The sequence below is a fragment of the Anneissia japonica genome, unplaced genomic scaffold, assembly GCF_011630105.1.
Source record: "Anneissia japonica isolate Jap-2015-1 unplaced genomic scaffold, ASM1163010v1 scaffold1511_len2985839_cov193, whole genome shotgun sequence".
NCBI classification, from domain to species: Eukaryota; Metazoa; Echinodermata; class Crinoidea; order Comatulida; family Comatulidae; genus Anneissia; species Anneissia japonica.
The window spans coordinates 67,024-94,016 of NW_022685291.1; the positions used below are offsets into that span (position 1 = coordinate 67,024).

General features: G+C 33.3%; 1 protein-coding gene across 2 annotated transcripts in view; it reads left to right on the forward strand.

Annotated features, from left to right (window-relative positions):
- LOC117109643 (band 4.1-like protein 4) overlaps window positions 1-26,213 on the forward strand; it is a 47,313-nt gene extending 21,100 nt beyond the window's left edge. Inside the window, exons 5-21 of one of the 2 annotated variants that reach the window (XM_033252031.1) lie at window positions 3,810-3,930; window positions 11,147-11,323; window positions 12,835-12,898; window positions 13,435-13,604; window positions 13,856-14,071; window positions 14,281-14,361; window positions 14,671-14,838; window positions 15,713-15,775; window positions 17,103-17,183; window positions 17,737-17,853; window positions 18,494-18,547; window positions 20,076-20,186; window positions 21,429-21,554; window positions 21,933-22,251; window positions 22,408-22,619; window positions 23,015-23,866; window positions 24,235-26,213. In XM_033252031.1, coding sequence (XP_033107922.1) covers window positions 3,810-3,930; window positions 11,147-11,323; window positions 12,835-12,898; window positions 13,435-13,604; window positions 13,856-14,071; window positions 14,281-14,361; window positions 14,671-14,838; window positions 15,713-15,775; window positions 17,103-17,183; window positions 17,737-17,853; window positions 18,494-18,547; window positions 20,076-20,186; window positions 21,429-21,554; window positions 21,933-22,251; window positions 22,408-22,619; window positions 23,015-23,866; window positions 24,235-24,247 — 2,945 coding nt within the window. In that variant the 3' untranslated portion in view covers window positions 24,248-26,213. The remainder of the gene's footprint in view (window positions 1-3,809; window positions 3,931-11,146; window positions 11,324-12,834; window positions 12,899-13,434; window positions 13,605-13,855; window positions 14,072-14,280; window positions 14,362-14,670; window positions 14,839-15,712; window positions 15,776-17,102; window positions 17,184-17,736; window positions 17,854-18,493; window positions 18,548-20,075; window positions 20,187-21,428; window positions 21,555-21,932; window positions 22,252-22,407; window positions 22,620-23,014; window positions 23,867-24,234) is intronic. The other variant, XM_033252037.1, reaches the window with a different exon arrangement.
- The last annotated feature ends 780 nt before the right edge of the window (window positions 26,214-26,993 follow it).

Consider the following 26,993-nt stretch of genomic DNA (forward strand, 5'->3'; position numbering starts at 1 on the left):
GGGCCTGGTACATCAGCATTTCCAGTAGCCTGTCTCTTATACACATCTAGATGTGTATAAGAGACAGGGCTTTATCAGCCTTCACATTTCAAGTGGGATGAAGACTCAGAAATAATACAAATATGATTCATAAACCTCATATTCACTGTTGTAGGTCAAATAACTTCAAAAAGCAATTCTACATTTTAATAAATTCATCAATAATTCAGATGCGGATTTCCACATATAAATGCCAATTTCTTTATACACTCTGACTTGCAAAATTAATGAGGATTGATTCACAAAATCGTATTCTTCAACTGATTACATGTGAAGAGTAATAGTGAGTTTGATTGCAGAGGTTGCATTATCCAATTAAATTTAGAGGCTCGTTAATGAATGTTGCCTTAGATGGAAACTTAATTTAATCTTATTTCATGAGTCATTAAAAGAGTAATAAAAAGAATAACTGGAGAATGGTTGAAATTTCGTATCAAAATGTGATGTTACATAAGAAGAAACTTAGCAGCATTCAGTCAGTTGCAACATAACAGTGTTATGTCAGTAGTAACTTAATTGTGGTGCATTAGTAGCAACGTCACCAGTGTTACATTAGCAGCAACATTGCAGGGTTTCATCTGCAGCAGCTGGTAGCATTCCATCAGCAGCAACTTAACAGTGTCATATTTGGAGTAAACAGAGATAAGTAGCAACATGGCAGACTTATCATCAGCACTTGCCACAAAGTACAACATTTACGTAGTATTGCACTGTTTATCAGCATTTACTGTTACATCAGCAGTTACTGTTACATCAGCAGTTACTGTTACTTTTGCAGTGTATACTATATAAGCAGCAATTAGTAGCATTCCATCAGTAGCCACTTAACAGTATTATACTGTATCTGCAGTGAACAGTGATGAGCAGCAACATGGCAGACTTTGTCATCAGCACTTGCTAAAATGTACATTAATAGCAACATGTTGCAGTGTTATATTAACAGCAACATGACAGACTTTATCATCAGTACTTGCTACAAATTTACATTAATAGCAACATTGCTTGCAGTGTTACATCAACGGCAACCTGGCAGACTTTATCATCAGCACTTGTTGCAATATACACCCATAGCAACATTGCAGTGTTACATCAGTAGAACCATGGCAGACTTTATTATCATCAGCACTTGCTACAAAGTACATCAGTAGCAACTTATTGTGCTCTCCCACTTGTTATATATGATAGTTTCCACTTTTTTCCTGAGGGTGACCTTTTTCTGTTTTGTGTTGATATATTCTGACTTGTTGAATTCCACATAGTTTAGGCCTCAAATAATAGTTGACTTATTCCTAAACTATAACCTGGGTAGTCTGGAAAACACACATCATAAACACTCTGTAGATACAAATCATTTGTGGTGAAACCTGAAAAAAACCCCAAAAATTCAATTAAAAATTGATCAACTCATTTGAAGGGACCAAAACAACCACCTTCTAATGAGACACAGATCACAATAATTCTGTTTCACAAACCTTTTACCACAAAAATGCTATTTTTTAGTACAAAAAATTATTATAAGAGTATTTAAAATGATAGAAACACTATTATTTTTGTGTTGAGTTAAATTAATGAGAAAATATTTTAATTGAAATCTGATAACTTTTACATAATTAATATACAATGTTAGCTATTCATATATTCAGGAAGTTAATTTTAGACCAAGATATACAGTATGTTTTAAAAACATTTTTGTTTTGCAAAATTGCAATTCAATAAATTAATATTTTAGGTAGTATTCCAGTTAAGGATGGATTCAAGAAATGAGATCAGTACACATTCATCATATCTTTTTTTTCAATTTTACCCTATGTCCATGAAGCACATGAACAAAATGAGTCCATACAGGCTTCTATCTTTTTAAACGTAATATAATGCAGCATGAAATTATACAATTATATAAACTATCAGAAAACAGAGTAAAAATACCATAAATTTGTAGCGATAATCTATGATAAATATTAAGATGTGGATCTCATTTTTTATATCGCAGTTATTTCTTAATGTTAACATTTATTGACATCCTTATTACAAATTACCTTTTAGATATAGCATAAAATTCTAAACCTAAAAGACATAATTCATAATTTCCACCCGAATAATAATTATGATAATAACGATATCACTGATATTGTGGCCGATTATGAGTGATATTTATAGCTTCACTGCTGTGTTGTTTAGAATTTTTATGAATATTGTTTGTTATTCAAATACATATGTATGTGTGACCTATAAAACTATTTTTCACCATGCAGTTTCATTTATATATGCACTTTGTGTATTTCCTGGTGAAATCTTCAATCTTCTTTAATTTTGATGTTTTTAATGTTGTTCAACTTCTTCATCTTATTGGAGATTGCAATCAACTTCTCTCCCTTATTTTACAAATCTCTTATAATTATTCATAATCATAACTTGATATATATATACAAAGCATGGTTATCTGTTACAGACATACATATTGTATGAGAAATTGCTCACTTTGAAATCCATACACATCCCATTTTCGTCATCACTATATTTTTTTTGTTTTTAATGTGAAGCACAGATGGACACTTTGCATTTTGCAGCATATAAGCTTAAACCAGGCCATACCCAGCTACTTCTGATGAAAAAAATAAAAGAGTTTTATATACAATTTGAATATTTTTGTGGATATATTATTTTTCTACAAAATATTAATTTTGTTTTTATCCTTCCAGTACTTTTTGTAGTTTTTATATAATAATAGTACTTATAATATTCCAGTCAGTTTGATTATCATATTGTATGCTGATATTTTTTATTAAAAATGTAGTATTTTAATATAGTTATATATATATTTTATATATAAAATAGTATTTTTAGGAATTATATGGTCCTATTAATTACATTTGCTGATTCTATATTGTACTCTTGTTCTATACTATGCATACAAAATATTAATGATAAAGAGAATTTACATTATTCACATATGGGGTCAACTTAGAATTAATTAGTACTGTACATTATAGCATCATCTGATTCTACTGCAGTACTACTCCTACGTTTGTATGCAAACACAAATGCTGAACCCATACACACATCCCACACATACTGGCCTACTTCCTATACATTTTACCTTTTGAGAAGATATTATACTAGGTTCATATTAACCCTACTTTGTAGAGTTCAGTTCACATATGCCAACTGATCGACCTCTAGGGATACTGTCACTCCTAACCCCGCTGTATTTACCTCTCCAAACAAATGGCTTGGCCTGATTTGATCATTTACTGTTATTTAAACTAAAAGTTTCTGTAAAGTGATGATTGTTTTAAACATTAATGTATGAATACTGCAGAAGTAGTGTAGTAGTGTTTATATCTATATTCTACATACTGTAAAAAAAAATAAAATAAAGATGATTGTTGTTGATCATGAATTTGCTTTACATTTGAATGACTAAATTTATCAGTTGTAAATTATAATTCATCTTTTCTATATTTCTAAGCCAATGAAGAAAGATTAAAAGGAAGTTTTTTGAAATAATATAAACATATCTCTGTTTACATATTGAGCTGTGCATATGTAATTAATATGAGTAGAGATGTTCTTACATTTTTTAAGGACATGAAACTGATTGATTCTGCATCACCATGGAAATGTCATTTTTGTGAATTCTGAGCATTCCCTATCAATCATCAGAATTATCACTATGAATGTTGTATTTCCACAAATTTGCCGTAGTGTTGTGTAATACATTCACTTATATATTCTTTGTACAATTGGTTTAAATTTTTTTTTTCTTTTAGCTGAGCTTGGTGACTTTGATTCTCAGAAACATCAAGATGGCTACATATCTGAGTTTCGTTTCATTCCGAACCAAACTGAAGAATTAGAGCAGCAGATTATGGAATCCCACAAGACCTTGCGGTAAGTATCAAATATCAACATAACATCAAATTTGTTCTTTTCATCTGTCAATTTATATCTCACATTTATATACAGCCCCCTCTTGAAGAACCAATCCAAATTATATACCTTTTTGGCAATTTCAAAATCATTTACCAGTCAGATATACTTTTAATAAATAAATCTTTTATAATTATTAACACCTATAATACTTGCAAATCGCACATTGACGCATATACCCTAGTGGGGTCCTCTGTCAGTATTGATTCAGATACAGTATATTTTAATATAGGAATAATTACAAATTAAATAATCATTTTATGACTGCCGTCAGAGAGAGTAGCAAACACCATTTGCGAGGCTTTCATCCACACCGTAATTCACCCTTTGATTATTCCTCACATGGTTGTAAACATAGTTGTTATTACATCAAAAATAATATTCAAACTAGTTAAACCAGAGAGTATCAGGACAATAAAATACAGGTATTAATATAGAGCCTGTGATAAACAAATTATTAATGAACAAACCGAATAGATATTTATTATCTCACTATTAATCTAAGTATTGTATTGATAATCTTGTATATCTCTCCATGTATTAAACTGACTATCGATAATCCCTGCAGTATTATTCTAATAATCTAACCTTTGATAAACTGACCTAGTAATATAGATATTAATCTGCAGAAGGATATTGCATTCAACAGACAAATTCAACTGAGAAATGGTTCCAAGAAATTTCGCGCATTTCTACCTGATTTCATGCCAAATTATTGACCGAAACCCACTGCATGTACCATCAGTGTTTTGGGCAGCCATAAAATTGATTGAATTACCCCAGTTTGAGTCAGGTGATGGTTTGGAAGTGATACGGAACACCTTGAAGGTGTGCACACACTGGGGTTTATTAGCCCCACGGGAGAGCTCCGAACAATGAGTTGGAAATGGAACAGTTTTCGTGTGGTTTATCGCTAGGGAAGTAATCCTTCTCTCTAAACGAACTTGTAAATAGGTTATAGTGCACATACGCACACCCAAATGTCATTGATAATGTTGATGTTCCTACTCTGCTCTGATGGAACTTGTATTTAATGTTATTACACAGTATTCAATCATTGTCAATGGTTTGTTCTTGGATTTGAAGTACTATAGTACTCCACCTGATTTTGTAGTACACTAAATGTGATTGTCAAATTTAAAGTACCTGTGTTCCCACATTATTAGCCAATTTTTATAAATACTTTAACAAAAATCAAACATTGGCTTTGAATTGGACATGTTCCACTGAAAATTTGCCTTTTGCTTATTTTAAAACAACACAGAATTCCCCATGAATAAGCCCATCCCCAAATCTTGGCCCAATGTCGTATTCAAGGGAGCAGGCTTATATTTGAAAAACTATGGTATATTGAAGAATTAAATTGCAAAAAATACATTCAATAAATGTTGTAGTACTGATAATTATCCAGTGGTAAAATTACAAGCATTTGAGATCTTGATGTTTTGAATAAACTATTTTAATCATCTTAACAATAAGGGAAATGAAAAAGGAAAATGCAAAAAGACAAAGGATGGACATTTTTTTCAATGTTTTGTGGAAGTTACCAAATAAGTGCATGGATTCCATAATACCTCCTACTTTGGAGTGTAATGTGTTTGCTTAGTGTTTCATGTAGACAGTGGTACTCTGCTAGTGTTTCAGACAATGTTTGCGGAATTTAATCTGAATTCCACATCAATCATCAGCAGGAAATCCACATCTTGACACCCACCTGTTTAAAAAAGTTCACTCATTGAAAGACTGATGGTTTGAAAATAATTATATCTATCATAATTTTCATTGATTTAATTGGATTTATCATTAATGATTCACTTCAGTTCAGACCACCTACAGTACACTAGACTAGTAGGAGAATAACCTGTATCTCACAGCGTCATTGCGCTGAATTGTGTGCGTGGTATGTGCTTGCTGTAACAACCATTTTGTATTCACCAAATTTGTCTGCCTGTCTGTTAGGATTATGCAAAAATAGACTACTGATCGAGTATGAGTATACTGCAGAAGTGAATGCTACCTGATGATATCCATCAGGAGAATAACCTGTATCTCACAGCGTCATTGCGCTGAATTGTGTGCGTGGTATGTGCCTGCTGTAGCAACCATTGTGTATTCACCAAATTTGTCTGCCTGTCTGTTAGAATTATGCAAAAATAGACTACTGATCGAGTATGAGTATACTGCAGAAATGAATGCTACGTCTAAGTTCAAACGAGTCAAAAGTACTCTAAACATATTACATTATCGGGCAAGGTGCTATCAGCCACTGGTCATCTGTCAAAGCGTAGGGCCAATTACCAACTTCCTGATAAACTACATTCAGTCTGTACTTGGCATGCCCGTCAATGAAATGAACTGAAATGAACCTTAACACATTCCATTTTACAGAAAAATTCCACTACCACAGCATAGAGTATATCTGATAGCGCAGTATACTCAAGCTAATAAGTGACGGACATTTGACCATTTCATCCCAAAAAATTATGACTGTACCTCTGTTTTAGACCGAAATTTACAATTCCACCAAAACTGCTGATACAATTGTTTCCTTCATTATTTAGTATCCAAGGTCAAGTGTGAGGTATGCCCTATCAAGTGCCCGCGCTAGTTATCAATTGCCCTTTGTACACTTTTTCCATTCTGAATCATTGGTATAACTTTGAGGTAGTGGCGCCATAAGCATCGCTCCTACAGGATACATACACACGCCTTACAAATTAGATGCATTGTTTAGTCATTATTTTTATATTAAAATGGTACAAAGGGTTGAAATATTACTGTGTACATTCGTGCTTCCGATGAATAAAGAACAATCTACAACAATGTTCTGATAGTAATTAAGGGATGATTTTTTTTTCATTGGCAATCAGTATCGTACATTGATTTATTAAGTAGGTATATTAACTACATGTTAGGTACACTACAATACAAGGCTCGCAATTGACATACTGAATACTATATCCATCAGCTAGATAATCTACCAATCACAAAGCACCTCTCATAACAGCTATGAAAAAGATTAACTTGTAGCTTTTAAGAATATCTGTAATCTACCAATCAAAAATAATTTTTTTATACAGCTTAGAAATTATGTTCAGTAGGAATTCAGAAATATTGATTACTAATACATTTACATCCTCTGATCTCATTTGTCTTTGTGTATGAATGTACATTTATACATGTACAGAATTGTGTTACCTTATTTTATATTTTGTGATTATTATCCCATAATGTTCGATCTGTAATGCAAGATACATATTTTATTTTTATTTTGCTTAACTATAGAATTACACTACAGTATTTCAAAGTATACTGAATTTGCAGGCCAGTGGTGAATTTTTTCAGCAATGCTTTTACCAAATGGAACACCATTGCACTTTAATGGTTTCATTATTTATTTTTTAATTTTTTAATTGTTATATTTTTATATATTTTTGTTATGTATTTATACAAATTCAGTAATGCATATCATGATAAAATAAATGGTTCAAATCTTTCTTTTTTACCATGAATGTTTTGATGATATCAATGAAGAAATTTGGAGTTCAACTAATTTGGTACGTTGATGTGCTTAGTTCAGTTAAGGCATATCATCAGCACCCTGAAAATATGAAAATATTTTAATTGAACATTTTCTATGAAAATTACTGAAAGGGTAGAGGGGAGTGGCTTACTGTAAACCCAGGGTGGGCTCGTATCTAAGGAACTATGGTAGTAACTCAGACTCAATGTAAAGTTCAAAAGTATGTAGGTTTCAGAGTCAAGCAGACAGGTTGTTTGCCCATCTGGCTGTGTTTCACTACTCAGTTTCATGAGGCGTGTCTTACGAGCCACCTGGGTGCAATGATATTTTCTCCCATCTTTCCAAGATGCTGATTCTACCTATATTTAGATCCAGATGGTTTCCATTGATATGTACTGCACTTCATGTTGGGAGAAGCCAGAAGGTTGTTGCATGGTATATGGTATATACAGATACTATGTATTTCATAGGTTTCTAAGTACAGCAGTACAAGATATCCTATCTTATATCATATCTAAATGTTGATTAAATGTTATAAGTATTTACATAGCACATTTTTCATGCGGTTATACATAGGCATGGGTCAATACCTGTACAGTTAAAATGTAATCAGTTTCAGTGAAAAAGTAATCAATTACCGTGTAAATGTAATTGATTACATTTTAACTGTATTTGACCCCATATATAGCACCAAGACAAATTCACTACTACAACTTTGTACTCCCCAAAAGAGTGTAATGTATTATTTTTTATCAAAGTTAATCTGACATTTATTTTCTGTTTTTTAATTGAATCGAAACAATGATTTATTTTGACATAGCATTCAGTAATGTGTGATGGAAAGTTACAATAGAAAGCTCTTTCATGTTGCAAGATCACTTTAGAATGTAAAATCTTTGTTTTTTTCACGTTCATTTTTGGCGAGTTGAGTAGCCGAAGACCAGTGTACAGTACACGTTTGGCTTGTGCTCTTTAAGGAACTCTGTGACACATGAAATGGGTTATTAGGGGCTTAGAATCTTCTTGAAACTGACATCACCCTGGTAGCTAACCATGAATATCATCAGGCATAACAATGCAATCAAATGCATTAAGAACTGAACACAAAACTAGATCTTCTCAAAGTGGCATCGTTCACCTTGGGACCGCTCTGTATTCTCCTATAGTACCTTTTTTTATTTTGATGTGTTAAAACAAAATTGTATGATTTAAGTATAAAGCATTTTGACATTTGAGCTTCATAATTTTAATTGTATCCAAAGAACAATTAAAGCCATCTCATTAGAAAGTATTTACCAGTCTCCCAGTTGGCAGAAATTGAATGGGTTTTTTTTGCGTATGCTCATCTAAATGCAATTAGAGTGCCAAGTATGAAGTAAGCTGTGTTGCATTTCAAACTAATGTGGAGGCTATGGAGAAGGAGTTTTCAGGAAACCTCACTAGAGAATTTCAATAGAATGCTACTTGGATTTGACTCACAAAAACGAACTTTATTAATATTATTCTCTACACTACCATTACAGAATTTTCAAGAGTTTTTTTTTTTTAACTCTATATGTTTGCTTTTAGTAATTCATTTATTTATCCCATACTTTTTTCAGTGGAATAACTTCTCTGTGAAAAATATCTCTCTTCTATAGGACCATTGTACACATAGTAATTTGTAACGGGGTTGACAGAGGAAGGTTAAAGTAGTAGTAATCATTGCCGACCCACTTTTGCTCATAGGGCTGGAGCTTGTCCTCTGTTTCTGTAACATGTAAGTGTATAAGAGTATGATGTTCCCCCTGGATTGGATGCTGGTCCATTGCAGGTTACTTCCAGCAATTTGGTGGTACCCTCTGATACAGCTGAGTAGACTGCAGCAATGTAGATAAAGTGCCTTTGCTCAAGTACACAAGCAAAATGCACAGTGAAGTATTGAAACCCCAACAACCAAACCACTTCCACTCTGAGGAAGCGTGCAAATGTGCAACTTTTGGTCCTCATGGCAGTTAACATATTAAAGGGGATAAAATTAATTTTGAATGAGACACAGCCGGGAATACCATTTTACTATTAGACTAATTAGATTCTGTCTGCAGTACTAAGAATTACAGTAGATTAAATGAAAAATTATCAATTACCTGTTGGAGTTAGCAAATTGGAATTGCTCTTTAGGGAAATATTTCATGTGTTCGGCCATACATTTTTTTTTCATGCATATCAGGATAGGAAGCATTGTGATGGACTTACTGTACTTGAAGCATGTGTGTCCGTATGTTACCAAGCAGACTCAAAAGCTATACACATTGTTACTTTAATTCTTTGTTTAGTTTTAGGCGTGTGTGTTTGCAATTTCTTACAATTTTTTTTTTATGAATATTAATGATGAATGGAGCAATTCAACTCTCACCTTTACATTATTCAAATTGTAGAGTGAACAATTGCTGTCTCTTATACACATCTAGATGTGTATAAGAGACAGCCATCACACATTAAAAAAAACACTTCCTTCGGCAATATCTAATAATTATAAAGATGTATTGGATATTACATTTCGGATTCAGCTGTTCTATCGTACGAAAGTAATGATGTTTGAAGTGCTGTGACGTCATTGTATTTATCGGTTCTTGCAAAAAATACTTTCCAGTGTTACTCATAACCATTTTTGTGAAATGTTAGAGATACAGTATATCTATAAACTTGAATAATAATTAGTGATTTTTTTTATTGATTAAATTGTGAATTTAAGATTTTAACACTTCTATCTCTGTCTCTTATACACATCTAGATGTGTATAAGAGACAGTAATACAACAGTTGTGGTTACTATGCTCACCTTGTAATATTCAAGGTACTTTGTTCGATTCCTCCAGATGCTTGTGTTCCTCCTCCTGCACTTTACTGTCAAAAGAAGGATATAATTTCCTTCCTTTCTCTAAACCTCAAATCAGACTTTGTAGGATGAGATTGAGTGTATTAATCGTGTAAGATCTGAGGCACCAACACCATAAAGTCCTGTCCAGACTCTCAAATATTATTTTACAAAAACATGTGACATGCCTAAATATGTTCATGATGACATCACAACATGACCATATATAGGCACATCATGACTATATATGGGCATACAGCAACTTTTTTCAAAGAAAATTTGATAGTCTGGACAGAGCTTAACTTTTGATCTAGTTTCAACAAATCTGGTATTTCTCTGTGAACTAGCCACCAACACACTCACTTCAGAAAATTTTTTGTTCCATAATCTATATACTGTAAGGGGTCATCCATAATTATCAACATTTTCAAAAGAGTACAAAACATACGCTTTGGGGTGGGGGGAAGGGGGTAGAAAGTGTAGGCATAAGTACTCTTCATGAAAAAGATAAAATGTTGATCCCAATAAGATACAAATCAACATTTTTTTGCATACTCTTTCAGGGGGAGGGGGTCACAGAAAAAAGTATGTTTTGTACTCTTTTGAAAATGTTGAAAATTATGGATGACCCCTAAGTAATGTACAATTGTAAATAGTTTAATTGAATTCATTCTGTGTATTTCTTTAAATATCATATAATACTGTACTATTTCCATATAATTTATTATTGCAATGGCATATTTCCATTCTTAAAAACTGAAATCCACTCACAACACTATTTGTACGTTATATTTTCAGGGGTCAAACCCCAGCCGTAGCAGAGAAGAATTTTTTAGAGAGGGCTAAATGGTTGGATATGTATGGTGTAGATTTACATCCAGTACGAGGACAAGATCAGGTAGACTACTACCTTGGCTTAACACCCACCGGAATTGTCGTCTACAAGGGCAAAAATAAAGTCTCTGTTTACTACTGGTAAGGAAATGTCAATAGTAAAACAACTACTTTTAATTTATTTTATTTCAAAATTTTTTTCTATAGCAAGATTTCCTGCCACTAACACAGGCCCCTAACCAAGGGGAGGGTCTTGGAAGTTCAGCCGAACCCCCCTCCCACCATTTTTGACAAGTTTACTACTGTAGTATTATTTTATCATTACTTTGTTTATTAAAAAAAACACTTCTGAGTTATATTTGGCCTATATGAACCCTCCCCTTCCCATGAACCTGGCTACGGGCCTGTAACAGAATGAAAGTACAGAAAAGAAAGACATGTATTAGGAAAAGGCAAATAAATTGATAACAGTTTTTGAGTTTGATTTTATGCTGATAAGTTCTGAATGAATCAGAAAAATATATCAATAGAGGCACTCTGATCAACAAGGAAGCTATATAACTAACACCACATTCTTTGATAACTAACTGAAATAATTTATAATTTATTGAGCAGCCTTACTGGCTGGTAAATTGCAAGGGGGGAAAAGTAATTTTGTAGCACTTTACTACTGACGATGAGATATTTATTTTACAAGCTTAGGCCCCAATCATTGGGGCTTCATCAGGGGATGAACTACACCTGATGAAAACCCATTGATTGAGGCGAAAGCTTTTGAAATAAATATTATTCTTGCTCATAACATGTGCTATCAACTCAAATAATTTATTACACAAGTCTTCGCCCTGCTGGCGAAAGCTAGTGTAATAAATTATTTGAGAATAAATAAAGTGCTACTTTTTCTGTTTCATTCGTTTACCTGACTAATACGGCTTCACCTAATAATATATACTCAAACATTTATAAGGCGCCAATTCCAAGAATGATCAAAGGCACGAGTCTTATTACCCCTGGTCACTGGATAACGTACAATGGCAAACCAGCACAAAGTGCAACTTCCTCTGCTCCCTGGGGAGTATCCCTAGTCGTTCGCTACTTCTTTAGCGCAGGAAACTATGAACATTCAATGCCACAACATCCTACCAGGTACCCATTTATACTCCTGGGTAGAGAGAGACAAACGTAGATAAAGTGCCTTGCCCAAGGACACAAGCAACTTGCACAGCGAGAGTTTCAAACCCCTGACCTCAAGGTTGGGAGTCCTAGCCACAATCGATGCACCAACCACTTCTACTTCTACTACTTTATAGATAATGTGATACCAGTTTTTGAAGCTTTTACTTTTGTTGATAGTATCAAAAGATTAGTGAGCTCTTTTTCCAACTGTACTTGAAAATCCCTTCTGGTATTTCATCTGTCTCTGTTATATAGGTATATCAGGGGTGGATCCAGAGATTCCAAGAGGGGAGGCGAAAGTGGGATTGATTGAGACAATACTACTTATTGGGGTCGGGGGCATGCCCTCACAAAATTTTTTTTTTCTAGAAGCCTGAAAATAACCTCTGAGGCGTTTTGGGCTATATGAGCCTAGGAGAGGTTTAATCATCTGTGACCATAATTTTGCTCTGATCATTTTAATCAAATACTTATAGGCAAAGGGTTGTTCGTGTTCACTACCGAGAAAGAGAGTTTGTCCTTACTACAAAGACCAAGGAGGTAAGATTATGATTATCTACTGGTATATTTTTCGATTTCCTGTCATCACTTCTTATTATAGACTTCAAGTGTACACACTTTGCCTATGTTAATTTCACTTAAAGGTCATCAAGAGTATTATTTTATATGATTATATGACCTGGCAGTAAAAAAGAAAGACTTAGAGCTATGATGGTCGTTGATATGTGCAATGATACATATGATATATGAAAGTTATATGAAGAGTGATAAAGATTTTGGTAAATTGTTAGAAGAGGTAGGCAATGGAAGATTTGAAATGAAGTGCTGTTAAACTGTTGCTCTCAATGTTCCATTAGCCATCGCCTAAAAACGTATGGCCGTCATTGACAGATGCTAGTGTATCAGTTAACATAAAAAAGCAAACTATTACATTATTTATCATGAGCTGTTTCAACACAGATTTTGGCGAAGTGCCATCAGTGTAAAACTGTGTGCCCTAGCATGCCAGCTTGAAAAAACAGATGTTTAACTATGAATGTTGATTATAATGATTTGCATGTTGATTTCTCTTGCAGGGTCTTGACAATGAGTATATCTTTGAGGTGGAGGGTAAAGCAGGGTGCAAGCATCTATGGAAGTGCTGTGTTGACCAGCATAGTTTCTTCAGACTGCCTCAGATGACAGACAGTCCAGGTGATGGTGTCAGGCAAACGGGCCTACCAAGAGGCCCAAAGTACCGACAGAAGTAAGTCCACATCAGAAATTTCATAAACTCTTCTGTCTTCAATATTTGTTTAATGGTAGCAATCACATATTCTCATGATATTACTATGGTAAACCTGCATTCATGCTCCAATCCCTGTTGAAAGTGTAAACATTCAGAACTTCCATATTGTGGTTGGCTAAACATTCCAAATCATGCAAATATTATGTGAACACATAGCCTATTTATAATTATACTTTCATTGTTGAAAACAATTTTTCTTCATTTTCCAGCGCAAGAACACAAAAGGAAGCTTTGGAAATATCCCAAGAAATTAATCGACCACCACCAAAAGTTTATCGTGCTCAGAGCAGACGGTACGCCCCTCGATCGGCAGAACAGAACACAAAAGGTCGTAGCCCACCAGATGGTCAACATAGACATGACAGCAGAAGGTCTACAAACAACGGTGGTACAACCGTGTCAAAAGCACCCGAGCCAACAAGGACGTAAGTATGCGGTATAAATAAAAGAATGAAAGGGCTTGCAAGTACTGCCGGCAATTAAATTCACAACAAATCTTTGAGGTTGTGTGACGTACTGGTTTTGGATACGGTAGAAGTTGAATTTTTTTTATCCTTGGTCAGATTCTTAGGCTCTGCAGTTTTATAATTATTCAATCATGTTAAATTCTTTCTATTTTTCTCCATTTTCCTAGGCCTCACCAGCATCGTCGAAATGCTGCTCCAGAAGGGAAAACAACAGCATCAACTACACCATGGGAAGGAAACGAAAGAGTGTAAGTATTCCTAAATGTGTACAAGTGCAGAAATATTAGGTTGAAACATAGCAGAGATGAACATCTATGTTGATATAAAAGAATTGTGATTTAATTTACTCTTAAAAAATATTGACACACTTTTAATTTTTAATAGAAATTCCAATTTATATCTTTTTTTACTATTAATTTTAATTATGTATGAATTATAATTATTGTGAGCACATTATTTATTGTGTTTTGCATTATTCTGTAACCTACAAGCAATTTATGCCATACATATTGAAATTACAACAAACAAAAAAATATCTTTCAATGTCCTGTTTTCAGTGGATTGTACACAGCTGCCGGAGCATCACCTGTGTCTGTGCGCAGCATGGGCTCCAATCACCGACGTCGATCTCGTTCTCGGTCCCCTGGCGCAAATTCCTATCGTAGGCAAGATACAGACAGATCTGATTACTCCGGAAATGAAAGCGAATCAAGCCGCAGACACAGGTAATGAGAGAATTTATTTACAGTCATTCTTCAAAACATCCTTAATGGAAATTGTCAATCACAAGTTTTAATTACTATGTTCATTTTATATCAGATCTAAATCAACCACACATTATTAGCCTGTCAAACATTCATAGTGGAGTTAGCCAATCATGAGCATCATAGTTTGTGGAGGATTAGATACAAGATATTTTTTAACCCAGATTGATCTTTATTGATATGACGTCTATGTTCTTTTTAACAGTTCATTTGATTAGATGTTTATAACATCCTAAATTGTCAGATCAAATGCAGTATCTGAGACCATTATTTATTACGTAGAGTGTTTATCACAATTCAAAAGATTTATTCTCTTATGGCTGGATTAATTGGTGTATATTTTGTATATTATACAGTTGATTTAATTGGATGTTTATTTATAGTCTCATGTTGGTATGATTAAATTGTCCAATCATGAGTCCTCTTATAAAGCATTTGTATTCAATATAAACTAATCAATATTGATTAATCACTATAATTTAATCATTTAATTGATTGGTTGTGTTCAACTTCATTTAACTTATCGTGAATAGAACTATCCAATCAAAATTATTCATGTTATTGTTTAGCACTCAAAGGAAATTAATATTCATTTTAATTAGATGAAAATGAAGTATCATTTGTTGCTTTTATAACATTAATTTGATTAGATGATTACAGTTTTATCAAAATAATTTCTTTTATCGTCCAACCAATATCCTCTTACTGTAAGTAAAAACAAAATATACTTATAAAAAATTGACACTGGATTAACTAAGGAAAAAAAAAATTCACAATATAGTCTTCATAAACATATTTGATTTCTATAAACCATTCTCTTGGTTTTCTCTCATAGGCACAAACACAGGTCTGGTTCCGAATCAGAAGGGGAACATCAACATAGACACCGTCGGAGAAGGTAAGAATGCAAAGATGTCTATAAAGTGATTATTCAATTATTATAAAGGGCACAGGTGCACCCCCTTTTTGGCCATACTAGGAACAGGCGTCTGCACAGCTAAAATTGCAAAATTTTAACTATTTGGACCATTTAATATAAATTTTCCAGTAATTATTCTCTGACACTTGTGCCTCCTCATTTATACATATTTATGGGTGAGCCCCTGGGAGTGTGCAATCATCCATTGGAAAGATTTAAAACATTGCTCCTGCATGCGTGAAGGCCGTTGCGCATGTTCATCAACCTACAGTTAACCTTCTTAGGCCTTTGTTGTCTATTCCGTATGCCTAATACTAATATAGAGTAAGGTTTTAGGGGTTTTATTGATAAAATACTCACTATTATCATTATGTACATCACATAATGTGTAGCATGAGACTTGCATTATGGATTTGCCATTGATTGCTAATATGATAATTAAACCAAAGTAACATTGCTACTACTACTGCACTTGAAATAGGTACATTTAGCCAAAGGACCCTGAAACAATTAAATAATCGTTACAAATGTATAATGCTCAGTACATCACTTCAAAGATATTGCTTATGAACTTGGCTACTCCATGAACTACTAATGATGCTTCAGTTGTTAAGTAGGTACATGTTATTGGTATGTGATAGTTTGGTTTTTATTGATTTAAATTTTTCTCCTGTAACTTTTTTCACTGACTGTCAACATTTGTACTCTTGTCCAGTTTGTCAGACAACATTGATTATTGTCAATGACAACCAAATACTTTCTCTTGAGAATGGTTAATATAAATAAAAATAAAGTTGATTACAACTAGTGATTAATTGAACACAGCCCCGGTAGAGTGATTCAATATGGTCCGTACAAAATAAGATAAGAGAGGGCAACATGGAAGATTAGTTTGAGGCCCAAGCTTGTGATGCATTGGTTTTACCATTTTTGTGGTGTGAAGCTGGTCACATGTTTATATCCTTTGGCAAGGCACTTCTTCCATGTTGTTTCTCCCACTCCAAAGTATAAGCTGGTATGTTTGAATGTCACATGATGATTATAGCAGTAATACATGAAATAATCACCAAAAGTTCTGAGTGTGCCTACCATAGGCATATGTTCTAATGACCTGGGTGACATAGAATTATCTGCCATAATAGCAAACTATTATCGTAATCATAATAATAAATTAATTATAACTGCACGTATTAACCATTTACTACATTTTGATCAGATGCTTAAACATTTAAGGTACTTTGAATGGTTTATAAAATGCATTCTACTAATTTTCCATCGTGCACCATCATGTATTTTCTAACCTCAGGTCAGCTTCAAGAGGGGGTGATAGTAGTGGAAGCGAGTCAGAACATCGGCACAAAAAACATCAGAGCAGACGACGTAGGAGGTATACTGTTCACTAACAAATTAACATGAACTTTTAGCCAATCAGATAACATGGATTTTGCATGATGATTTGCATGAGAGTTAGCATACTGATTTGCGCTAATTTATAAACATGCGCTTACTCAAGACTTTATATATGATGAAAGGGTGTATTTGTTGGTGGTTGTGTAATTAATTCTATTGATAATTTTAAGGAACAGGAATATTATAGATAATAGTCTATCTTGTGAATGCTTATTGGGAAAATGCCATTTTTCCTTTTATAGAACACCCCTTGGAAAATAGTAGAATCATCCATCCAGGCACATTGTACCCGAATGTCCTACACGTTGCTATCTATACTAGAGTTTTGTTTTTTTTTATGATTACACTGAATTACTTAGGATCTTGAAAAGCTCAAGGGTTTTGTAATTTATCAATTGTAAAACCCAATAAATTCTTCTAATATTCTGAATATTTCAGTGTGCTATGCATAATATAAAATAGTTAGAAGCTATGATTTCCATTGACCTTGTGTATACTATTAACATATGATGTTTTAATACCGTATACAGATCGTCAGATAGAATGGTAGACTCCCAAGCCCAGTGGGAGTACATCCAGCAAATGCAACAGAGTAGGGGTGAAATGAGGAGCGCTGACGATGTTGTTATACGTAATCTACGCAACGGGTAATTTATTCAATGATGAATTTAGTTATGTACTATCGTAGATCATTTATAACCATTAAAATCAAAATCTGTTTGAGAGTTTTTATTAATTGATAGATGATGATGATGATAACAAGGAGGTTTTTAATGTTGACATGAAGGCTCTGGTGATAACGATAAAGATGATTATGATGATGTTGACAATTTTGGTCATGATGATGATGGTGGTGGTTGTGATGACAATGATGATGGTGATTCTTCATCTTTTGTATGTCTGCAAAGTTTAGATTCCACAGCTAGTCTGGTCTGGGATCTTATCAATCTGCCAGTGTTTGGAGGTCATGATGGGGGTTATGATGGTGCTGATAATGATGAAGATCTGCTTGGTCAAGATGGTTGTGGTGATGATGATAATTATGATGATGAGTTACTCTAACAAAATTTGTGTGACTGATAAACTACATATTTTTAACATTCGCACCTATTACATTAGCACAAGTTGAATACTAGAATGTCTTTGTTAGAGCAAGTTTAGTACATAGGCATGTAATGTTTAGACTATTATGTATAGTTTAGATAGATATGCTAATGTGTGTAGTGTATATATTTCTAGATTTGCATGTGTTATTTACACGTAAAACTGACTATTCTCTACACGCAGGCATCTTCCCATCAATCCAACTCCGGAACAGAGAATGTGGCGTCGTGCTCGATCGTAGGTTTTTATATTGGAGTTTGGTTTACTGTCCGTCATTTGCTGTGTCTGCCAATTTGTTTACTTTTTTTTTTTTAGCTTTATGCTTCTCTTTCATGTGAATTAATGATTTTTTCCAAATAATTTCTTGGCATTTTTTTAACCTAATTCCTTTTATATTATATAGTCTTAATTCATGATTTATTTTTCAAAGAACTTATATCTGGTTAATTCTCTATATCTATATCTGATGCTTATTTTTGCTTCTTTAACCTAAAAAAAACAACTCAAAGTTTTCAAAATGCTAAAATAAAGAGGCCAGCATACTTTATGACAACCAATCACATAGTAAAAGTCAGAGGATGTTGACATTTTCAACAAATATAAAGCCATTAATTTAAGTCAAGCAACACCATGACATGAGCATGTGGGGGATCCTACATTACATTGTCTTCCACTGCATCGCTTTTACTAGAATAGAATAATTAATGACCTATCATAATAGCTTTTTTTCTTGTTAGTAAAGGCATTCCTTTTAATTTGTTGTAAGGTCTTACTTGCTATTGCCTACTTTCTTTTTATGTATTTCATCCATACTAACAGGCATATCTTCAGCTTTATGATTTTTTAAGTAAAAAAATTTGTTTTGCTTTTATGTCTTTTATTTAATTATTTATTATTAGGTATGTATTTTTAAATATGTAATGTGGAACTGAAATATTACAATATAACATTATTATTGTTTGTTTCCAAAATCCTCCTAAATTGTGTTGTCTGTTGTTAATTCCATAATTATTTGGGTTGTTTTTTCTATGGTTGTCTTTGCTGTTCAAAATGGATAAGAAAAATAGACAGATATTTTGGATATAATTATCTATAATAAACATACACATTTTTATTACGTTCTTTCCATAATTATTTGGTTTGTTTCTTTCTGTGGTTGTCTTTGCTTTTCAAAATAAAGAATTGAAAAAAAAAAATGAAATTGCTAATAAGACATTTCATAGTCTGAGTGTGCACGTCCGTACCCAAGGTCTATCAACATGAACCTATGTGGTGTTTGTTTGTTTATGTTGATGGACCTTGATATGGGCATGCGCAGTTCAAACTACAAAATGATTTTTTTGGATATAACATACACAATTATTATTATGTTAATTCCATAATTATTTTGTTTGGTTCTTCCTTTGGTTGTATTTGCTTTTAAATATTAATAATATTTTTAAAAATAATCAGGTAATTTGGATATAATTATCTAAAAAACACATACACAAATTTATCATGTCAATTCCATAATTATTTAGTTTGTTACATTCTGTGGTTGTCTTTGTCTTCAAAATAAATACATTAAAAGCAAAACAGATAACTTGGAAATAATTTTCTGTAATAAACATACACAATTTTATATTTAAAGTATAATGCAAAATTAAAGATACTATACCCATTGTTCATGGATAGATCATGTATAATTTATGGTTTTCTATACACAGTTGTGTTTAGCTTACCTTGAATTATAGATTAACAAGCAATATTCATATTTTACTTGAAGGCATTCTGGAGACAGACGAGCCAGCAGGGAATTGAAGAAACATATTGAATATGAACTCCTTGATACAGAACAAAATGGCGATCCATATGACATTCCTTACAAGAATATTGTGTAAGTATTCCAATAATGCCCTTAAACATTAAGTTATTATTCTGAGAGTGGCAGGGCAGTTGCCATGGTTCAGAATCATTTTGAGGTTGGGAGCTTCAAGGGGTGTGGGACTGCACATCCCCATAAAAAAATTTGTCCCCCCTCCCCCCATTGAAAATGTTCAAAGCAAAAGCATCACACTCAATCAGATGAAAATAAACTCATATCACTTTATTTTTCGAGCTAGCTCCCCTCAACAATCATCAAGGACCCACTTCACCTTCACGCCCCCATCGCCCATGCCCCCATCGCCCTCCCCTTCCCCATTTCAAGACTAGTAAATATGCCACTTGGCTTGAATTATACAATTTCAATTTCATTTGTGTCCTTTAGCAATTCCAAATTTCCTCTTTTCATCCATGGTTATAAGTCAGTATACCTGGTTTGTTTTGAATGCCATTGCATTAATTAAGAGCTACATAAATATTATGGAATATTGTCCTCCAGGGACAGGAAGCTAAGTAGGTGCCCAGGTAATCCACAGCACAGGTAATAATGTAATGTACATATAGACCTTGTTGTTATGGTCTATATATAACTGTGTTTCATATATTATTTTTCAAGTAAGTTTGAATACAGAGCTTAATATAGTCATTTTAATGTAGCAACATTTTTCTTTCATTTCTAACAATAATAATGAAAATAAAAAATGATAATAATAATAAAATATAAACAATTACTTATAAATGTTTAAAATAATAGAAATAACAAATAATAATTTGATATTCTTTTTTTCTACATTTATATGTTTGTAACATCTTCATAGTCCTTACTTGCTCCTTACTAAGTACCACCTACATTAAGAAAAAAATAGTGTGGTTTAATGAGATTCCTTTAACTCATCTTATTCAATTTTGCTGTGTTTGGTGGTACTGGTACCCATGACCAGCTGATTTCAGTGAAACAACTGATAATACAGTAGTATGGCTATGCAAACACTCTGAATTTGCCTCAGATGTGGTTTGATTGCTAGAATTGTTATCTTCCTCAAAGAATTTTGGAAGCAGCAATTTTTCTGAGCTCTCTATGCGATTCGGTAGAGAATTAGGGCTTCTGAGATGGTATCGTTTTACTTCAATACTATTTCATCAGTGTGATTTTCATTCAAGTCATTAATAATAATTATTATGTTTAAATGAAAAATAGTACATGTGTCACAGATAAACAAATAATGTTTCATTATCATTGTCCTAATAATCTTAGGACATCTGGAGTTGCAGTTCGAGTCACCAAGTCCCCCTTGCAGGTAAGGAAGAGGAGTAGAAGTAGGGACAGGAAGAGGCTAAGCCAATCAAGTCTAGAAGGAGACCGACTATATGTGGAGGATGAGTAAGCTATTGTTATTCATTTTTAATTAGATAAAATAACTCTCACATAGTGTAATCAACTTTTACTTAATTGATTTTGCACATAAATAATTCCATTCCTATATACAAGTCTAATTTTAAGAATGCCAATGCAAATAAGTACTAACTGTTTCAAAATGATAATTTTGTATACTTTATTTTTGTATACTCTATTCTAAAAATCTATTAGAATTTGCCAATAATATTTATCTAATAATTTATCTAAACAAATTTATATTTTTTATACATTTCTGTTCATTTCATTCTAATTTAATAAAAATGTTTTGATGTGGCTATAAAATAGTTATGAAATTTAAAGTATACAGTATATTCTCACCTTATTCTACCATATTACCTACAGAGACAAGTTTATCACATTACCAATCCAACAGCCATCGGTAAGACAGGCTCACCATCAACAAGGCTATGAACCACCCTACAACTCACCCAACCACCAGCCCAGAGAAACAAAAAATGGTCACCCACCTTCCTATTCACAATCATCCCCAAGACGAGAACAGCACGGGAATGGGGAGATACGTGTGGTGTCTGGGCCAGTACGTACCCCTGGTGAAAATGGTGGCAGGGTGCCAGATGTTGCCAATGTTGGGGAAAGGGGAATGTTTGGAAGACAACAAGAAGAGAAGGTGAAGAAAATGAGTCGATCTGGAAAAAATCAAGTAAGTTGGTCAACTTGTTTTTGTTTATATGTTTTTTACAATTTTCTTTTACAATTTTCTCCCCTATTTCATTTCCAGGAAGCAGTTTTTCTGAATTTGAGTGTCTTCATTCTATTAATTGTATTAATTGTAATATTATCTTCACTGTTCCTCTAGGATCCTGGTTGCAGCTACTACTCTGCATCCGTGTATAGAGTAGAAATTGATAATTCATCCAGCCCAAATCCTTACCTACTAAGAGAAATGGAGCGGCCCTTTGATTCGTGTCTGTCACCCATGCACAAAGATTGTGGAGAAGATGATGTTAAATTTGGCTTTCAGAGAAGTAGATGTGATTCAGGTCTTGAAGATGATTCTATATTGAGAAGGTGAATCTTGATAAATTGAAATTTACATTAAAAATATGTAAAAATTATATCTTCAACATGTGCTGCCTGATTTTTCTCTTTTTTAGACTTTCATAACTGACAATTAGAGCTCATTTTTTTCTCTTCTTTGAGCAGTTACATAGTATAACTGAAAATTGAAAGTTATGTTATGTATGGCTTCTGCACATCTATGCCAAAGGCTTATAAACACATAATCTAGCAAAATAAGTGTATGTATGATGCAAATAATTTGTGTAATAGTCTAGATTTTTTTGTTTATATGTTGTGACCTTTGACATCCTAAAATTATATTACAAGACAGCTGTTGTTATGGGCTGTTCCTAATAATTCTTTTTTGAATTTCATGTTTTGACTCGTCTTTCATTTTCCAACAGCAATTCCATGGAATGGCAATGCAAGAATGGTAACAAAGGAAACCAAGCTACATTACCACAAGACTCCATAGATGTCAAATTGGCCAATACATTGCATATAGACGACGCTCCTGAAAAAATGAATATACGTGACTCAGTTAGTATTACAAGCGAATGTAGCAGTGGACGTGGATCATTAGTAGAGCCCTTATCAGGAATTGTTAACCATCATTCATTGACCCTTGACCTTAACTCGTCATTTAAAATTGCGGATTTGAACAGGTATATGGCTGAACTTTCACCCCCAGTTTCTTCAAGTCTTGGTTTAAATCGAACGTCAAATAATTGGCCATTAGAAACTGCAAGTGTGAACACAAGAACTGACTATCCAGATTTACATTTGTCCTCCCCAAGTGAATTACATAGGCCAAGATCCCGCGGTAATATACAAAATATATCAGGTGGCAGTATCTTGTTACCGTCTAGGCATGGATATGATCTGGTGCAAGACTATGATCATCATATAGGTAATCGTGTAAATCAATTACCAATGGCGCAGCAATCGCAAGAACATTTCCAAGGGGAGTTTTATGAAAATATGAATACAAGGTCACCACTACACCAGCCTATATGTGGGTTTAGTCAGCATGTAGCGAATAGAAGTCATCTTTCTCCAATAGATGATGGATATTCAAATGAATCTCCTTTTCCCCATCAAGTTTCAGTGCAATACGGTGCTGAAGGTAGCCCCAGCGAATTGCACCATATTAGAAACAGCAAGACGAAAAGCTCCACAGATTATAAAGGTAACTCAAACGATAGTGATGTAGCTGTAGACCTTCCTAACCAGGAGAGAAGCACCTCATGGAACAGGTGTGTACATTTTCTTTATGTGTGTACCCATACTCTTTAAAACATTTTGGAAACTGAGCAAGATCCATTCTATAGTTTCAACAAGTAAAAAATGTTTGTACTGTATATAAAAAAGTAACACCCCTTAAACAGAATAGTACATCCCAAAGATTTGTGTACCATCTGTACATTAATTAAAGTTTCACTGACCTGGTACATTTGTTGACCTGTAACTGATAAACGAGCCAATGTGCACTCCCATGCCAATGTAACCAGCCCCAAAGGTGGTTGAAAGCAACCATGGGTTACATCCACTGGCGTTGATCTGTCTCACATCCCTAGTTTCTCGATAAAATTTTGATTGTGTTTTTTATTTTTCAATTTTTCAGCTACCAGGTATAGCCCCACGAGGAGTGGAAGAGAGCAGTAATTATGACATTCAACCTGAACTTTAAACTAGTGAACTACTATACTCTAGTGAACTACTATACTCTATTATTTGGATTATTATTCAAACTCAAATTCGTGAAATCTAAGAAATTTGTCGATTTTAGCCAGTTATTTAATAGTACTGTAGTCATATGTCTTGTATACAAAAATTCCAAGACATTTGTTGGCTTCATATTAATACTCTAAGCTATTTGAATACCTGCCTATGACATATTAATAAAAGGTCCGCCAACATCCCCAGCCTTAAAATTCTCAGTCTTTGATCCTTGTAGCATTTAAGATTCTGCTTTCTCAAACTGGTTAATGAAATCAAACCTTTACTTGTGGTTTGAATCATAATGCATTGCAACGTTTGCTGATAATTCTAACCATTTAACTACCTTAATGCGAGGTCATTCACCTTATGAATATAGAAGTTGAGATGCATTTGGCAATCAGTAAAAATTAATTTTTAATTAATATTTTTTAATATTATTAGGTTCAGAGTAGGCTGAAAGTATTTTTTATCATTTTTAAAATATACATTAAACTTGTATAATAAATGCTAAGTTATTTATAAAGTGATAATATTTTATGTACATACAGTAAATATCAGCTTGATTTTAATTTCATACAATATGTAAAATATTAAGAATTATAATTTCTATCTGTAAATAATGAACAAGCATAAATAATCTTGAATTTGTTGGTAAACATGTGTGTATGGAGTGATTAGTTATAAAAAAAAATCCTGTTAAATTCAGAAAGGATCTGATGATATCTTAAATTGTTGAATGTGTGTTGTATATCTTGGGCATGTTAATGTTAAAATATGAATCAGTTGTGGCTTCTGAAGGTGTCATTATTTCAGCAACCTAGGGAGGCTGTTTATGTTCAACGTCATTGTGGTGATTGAAGATGCAGATGCTTGTTAGCCATTTGTGTATTACTTGTATTTGTATAATAATCAATTTTCAATGTAGAAATGAAAGACCATGTAAAAACATTTGTTGATTTCCTTCCTATAAAGAATGACCTGCACCCAAAAGTTGTGTCTAGTCATTGGTGTCTGCAAAAAAGCTGTCACTGCTTGCACTATTCCCTGTTGTCTGAATGGGAACATAGAGCACCATTACAAGATATGGACACATTTGTGACCAGCTCTGGCAAAACCTACCATTTTGCACATGCACCTAAAACATTTGAGAATAACAATTTTGAACATTTTCAGGATGTTGCATTTTGTAAAGGAAGATATATTGAAGACAATTTCTGCAAAATATCAATCACTTAATCTAACTGAAAAGTATATTAAAATTATTTTTAAAACTATTGATTGTTGAATCTTTGAAAGCTGTTTTCTCAAAACTTACATGGCTGATATTCAATGAATTATATATTCATAACTTCGCTAATAGTCAACCAATTTCCATCACATAAACACTGTTTTAAAGAAGAATTCATATAAAATCTACAAAAACCAACAATTCAATTTGAATTTTTCTAATAAACAGCTGGTTTTGCCAAAGCCGGTCACATTTGTCTAGCAGTAAATGCAGATGATTAACAATTTTTTTACTTGGTCTAAGAATAATTGTCATCACAAATGTATACTGTAACTGTAAGCCATAAAGTATGACTCATTGGTACATTGGTACAATGCTTGGTAAGGCGCCCTCTATCATGCAACCATTAAATTGTTCTATATATTAGGCAGTTGCTTGTTCGGTTCTGAGTTTTTCACTTGTGTAGCTTGTGAAATCTGTATGAAATATATAATTAATAACGATGCAAAGCAATTTGAAGCATATATATAATGCCTTCTGTAATTGAGGACATGCTGCAGATGCTTATAAAGGCGCTTGTTTTTTCTTGTTCTTAAAGAATAATATGTGCCAATGCCGAATAGAATATCAATAAACTCAAGATAAAAATCGAATTGAGTCAGTCTTGTTATTTTGTTAAATTATGATTGGTTTTTTTTGTGTCTGCTGCCCTGGGTGGTTGGGGGGGGGGGGGTGCTGTAGACACAACAAATTGCATTGTACTTACACAATTTAATTTAGTTTCTCGAAGAATGTCATCTGGCTTCAATAAATGTATATGCCCGCATAGGTACCTAATCAATACTGTATATTGAACAAACATTACCAGCTATGCTTTGGTTATTCACTTTGGTAGTATTCTGTGGTGATTTGGTCTGTAAAATTTACCTGTGGGTATACAATACCTAAGATTTCTGGAATAACTTCCCCTGGTTTTGTTTAAGTGCTTTCATCTGTCAATTCTTTTAAAGCACTGGGCTAAATGATGTTCCTGTGAATTATGGGTCTTCTGGGTTTGGCACCGTAAACTGCGAAAGAAATGCGCATTGGTCTTGTTCTGGCAATGGGCAAACCTATCATTTTCTGGAAAGTGCATAGAGTATTTAGCAATGCTATACAAGCATTATTATTAATAATAAATTAGGTTACACCCTGGATCACAATCAATTACAGTTATCAACACTTCATTTAAACATAGACTTGTAAAAATTAATATTGATCGTGTTTCTGTTGGATATTGAAATTTCTAGACAATGAATTCAGAGAATTTGATATTAAAGGCAGTAAAATATTTTAAAATATGTTTATTTATTTTACTACACACTGGCAATTATATCAATATATCAATATGAAATCTTTCTTTATTCTTGAAGTACTCTTTTAATACTTATGTA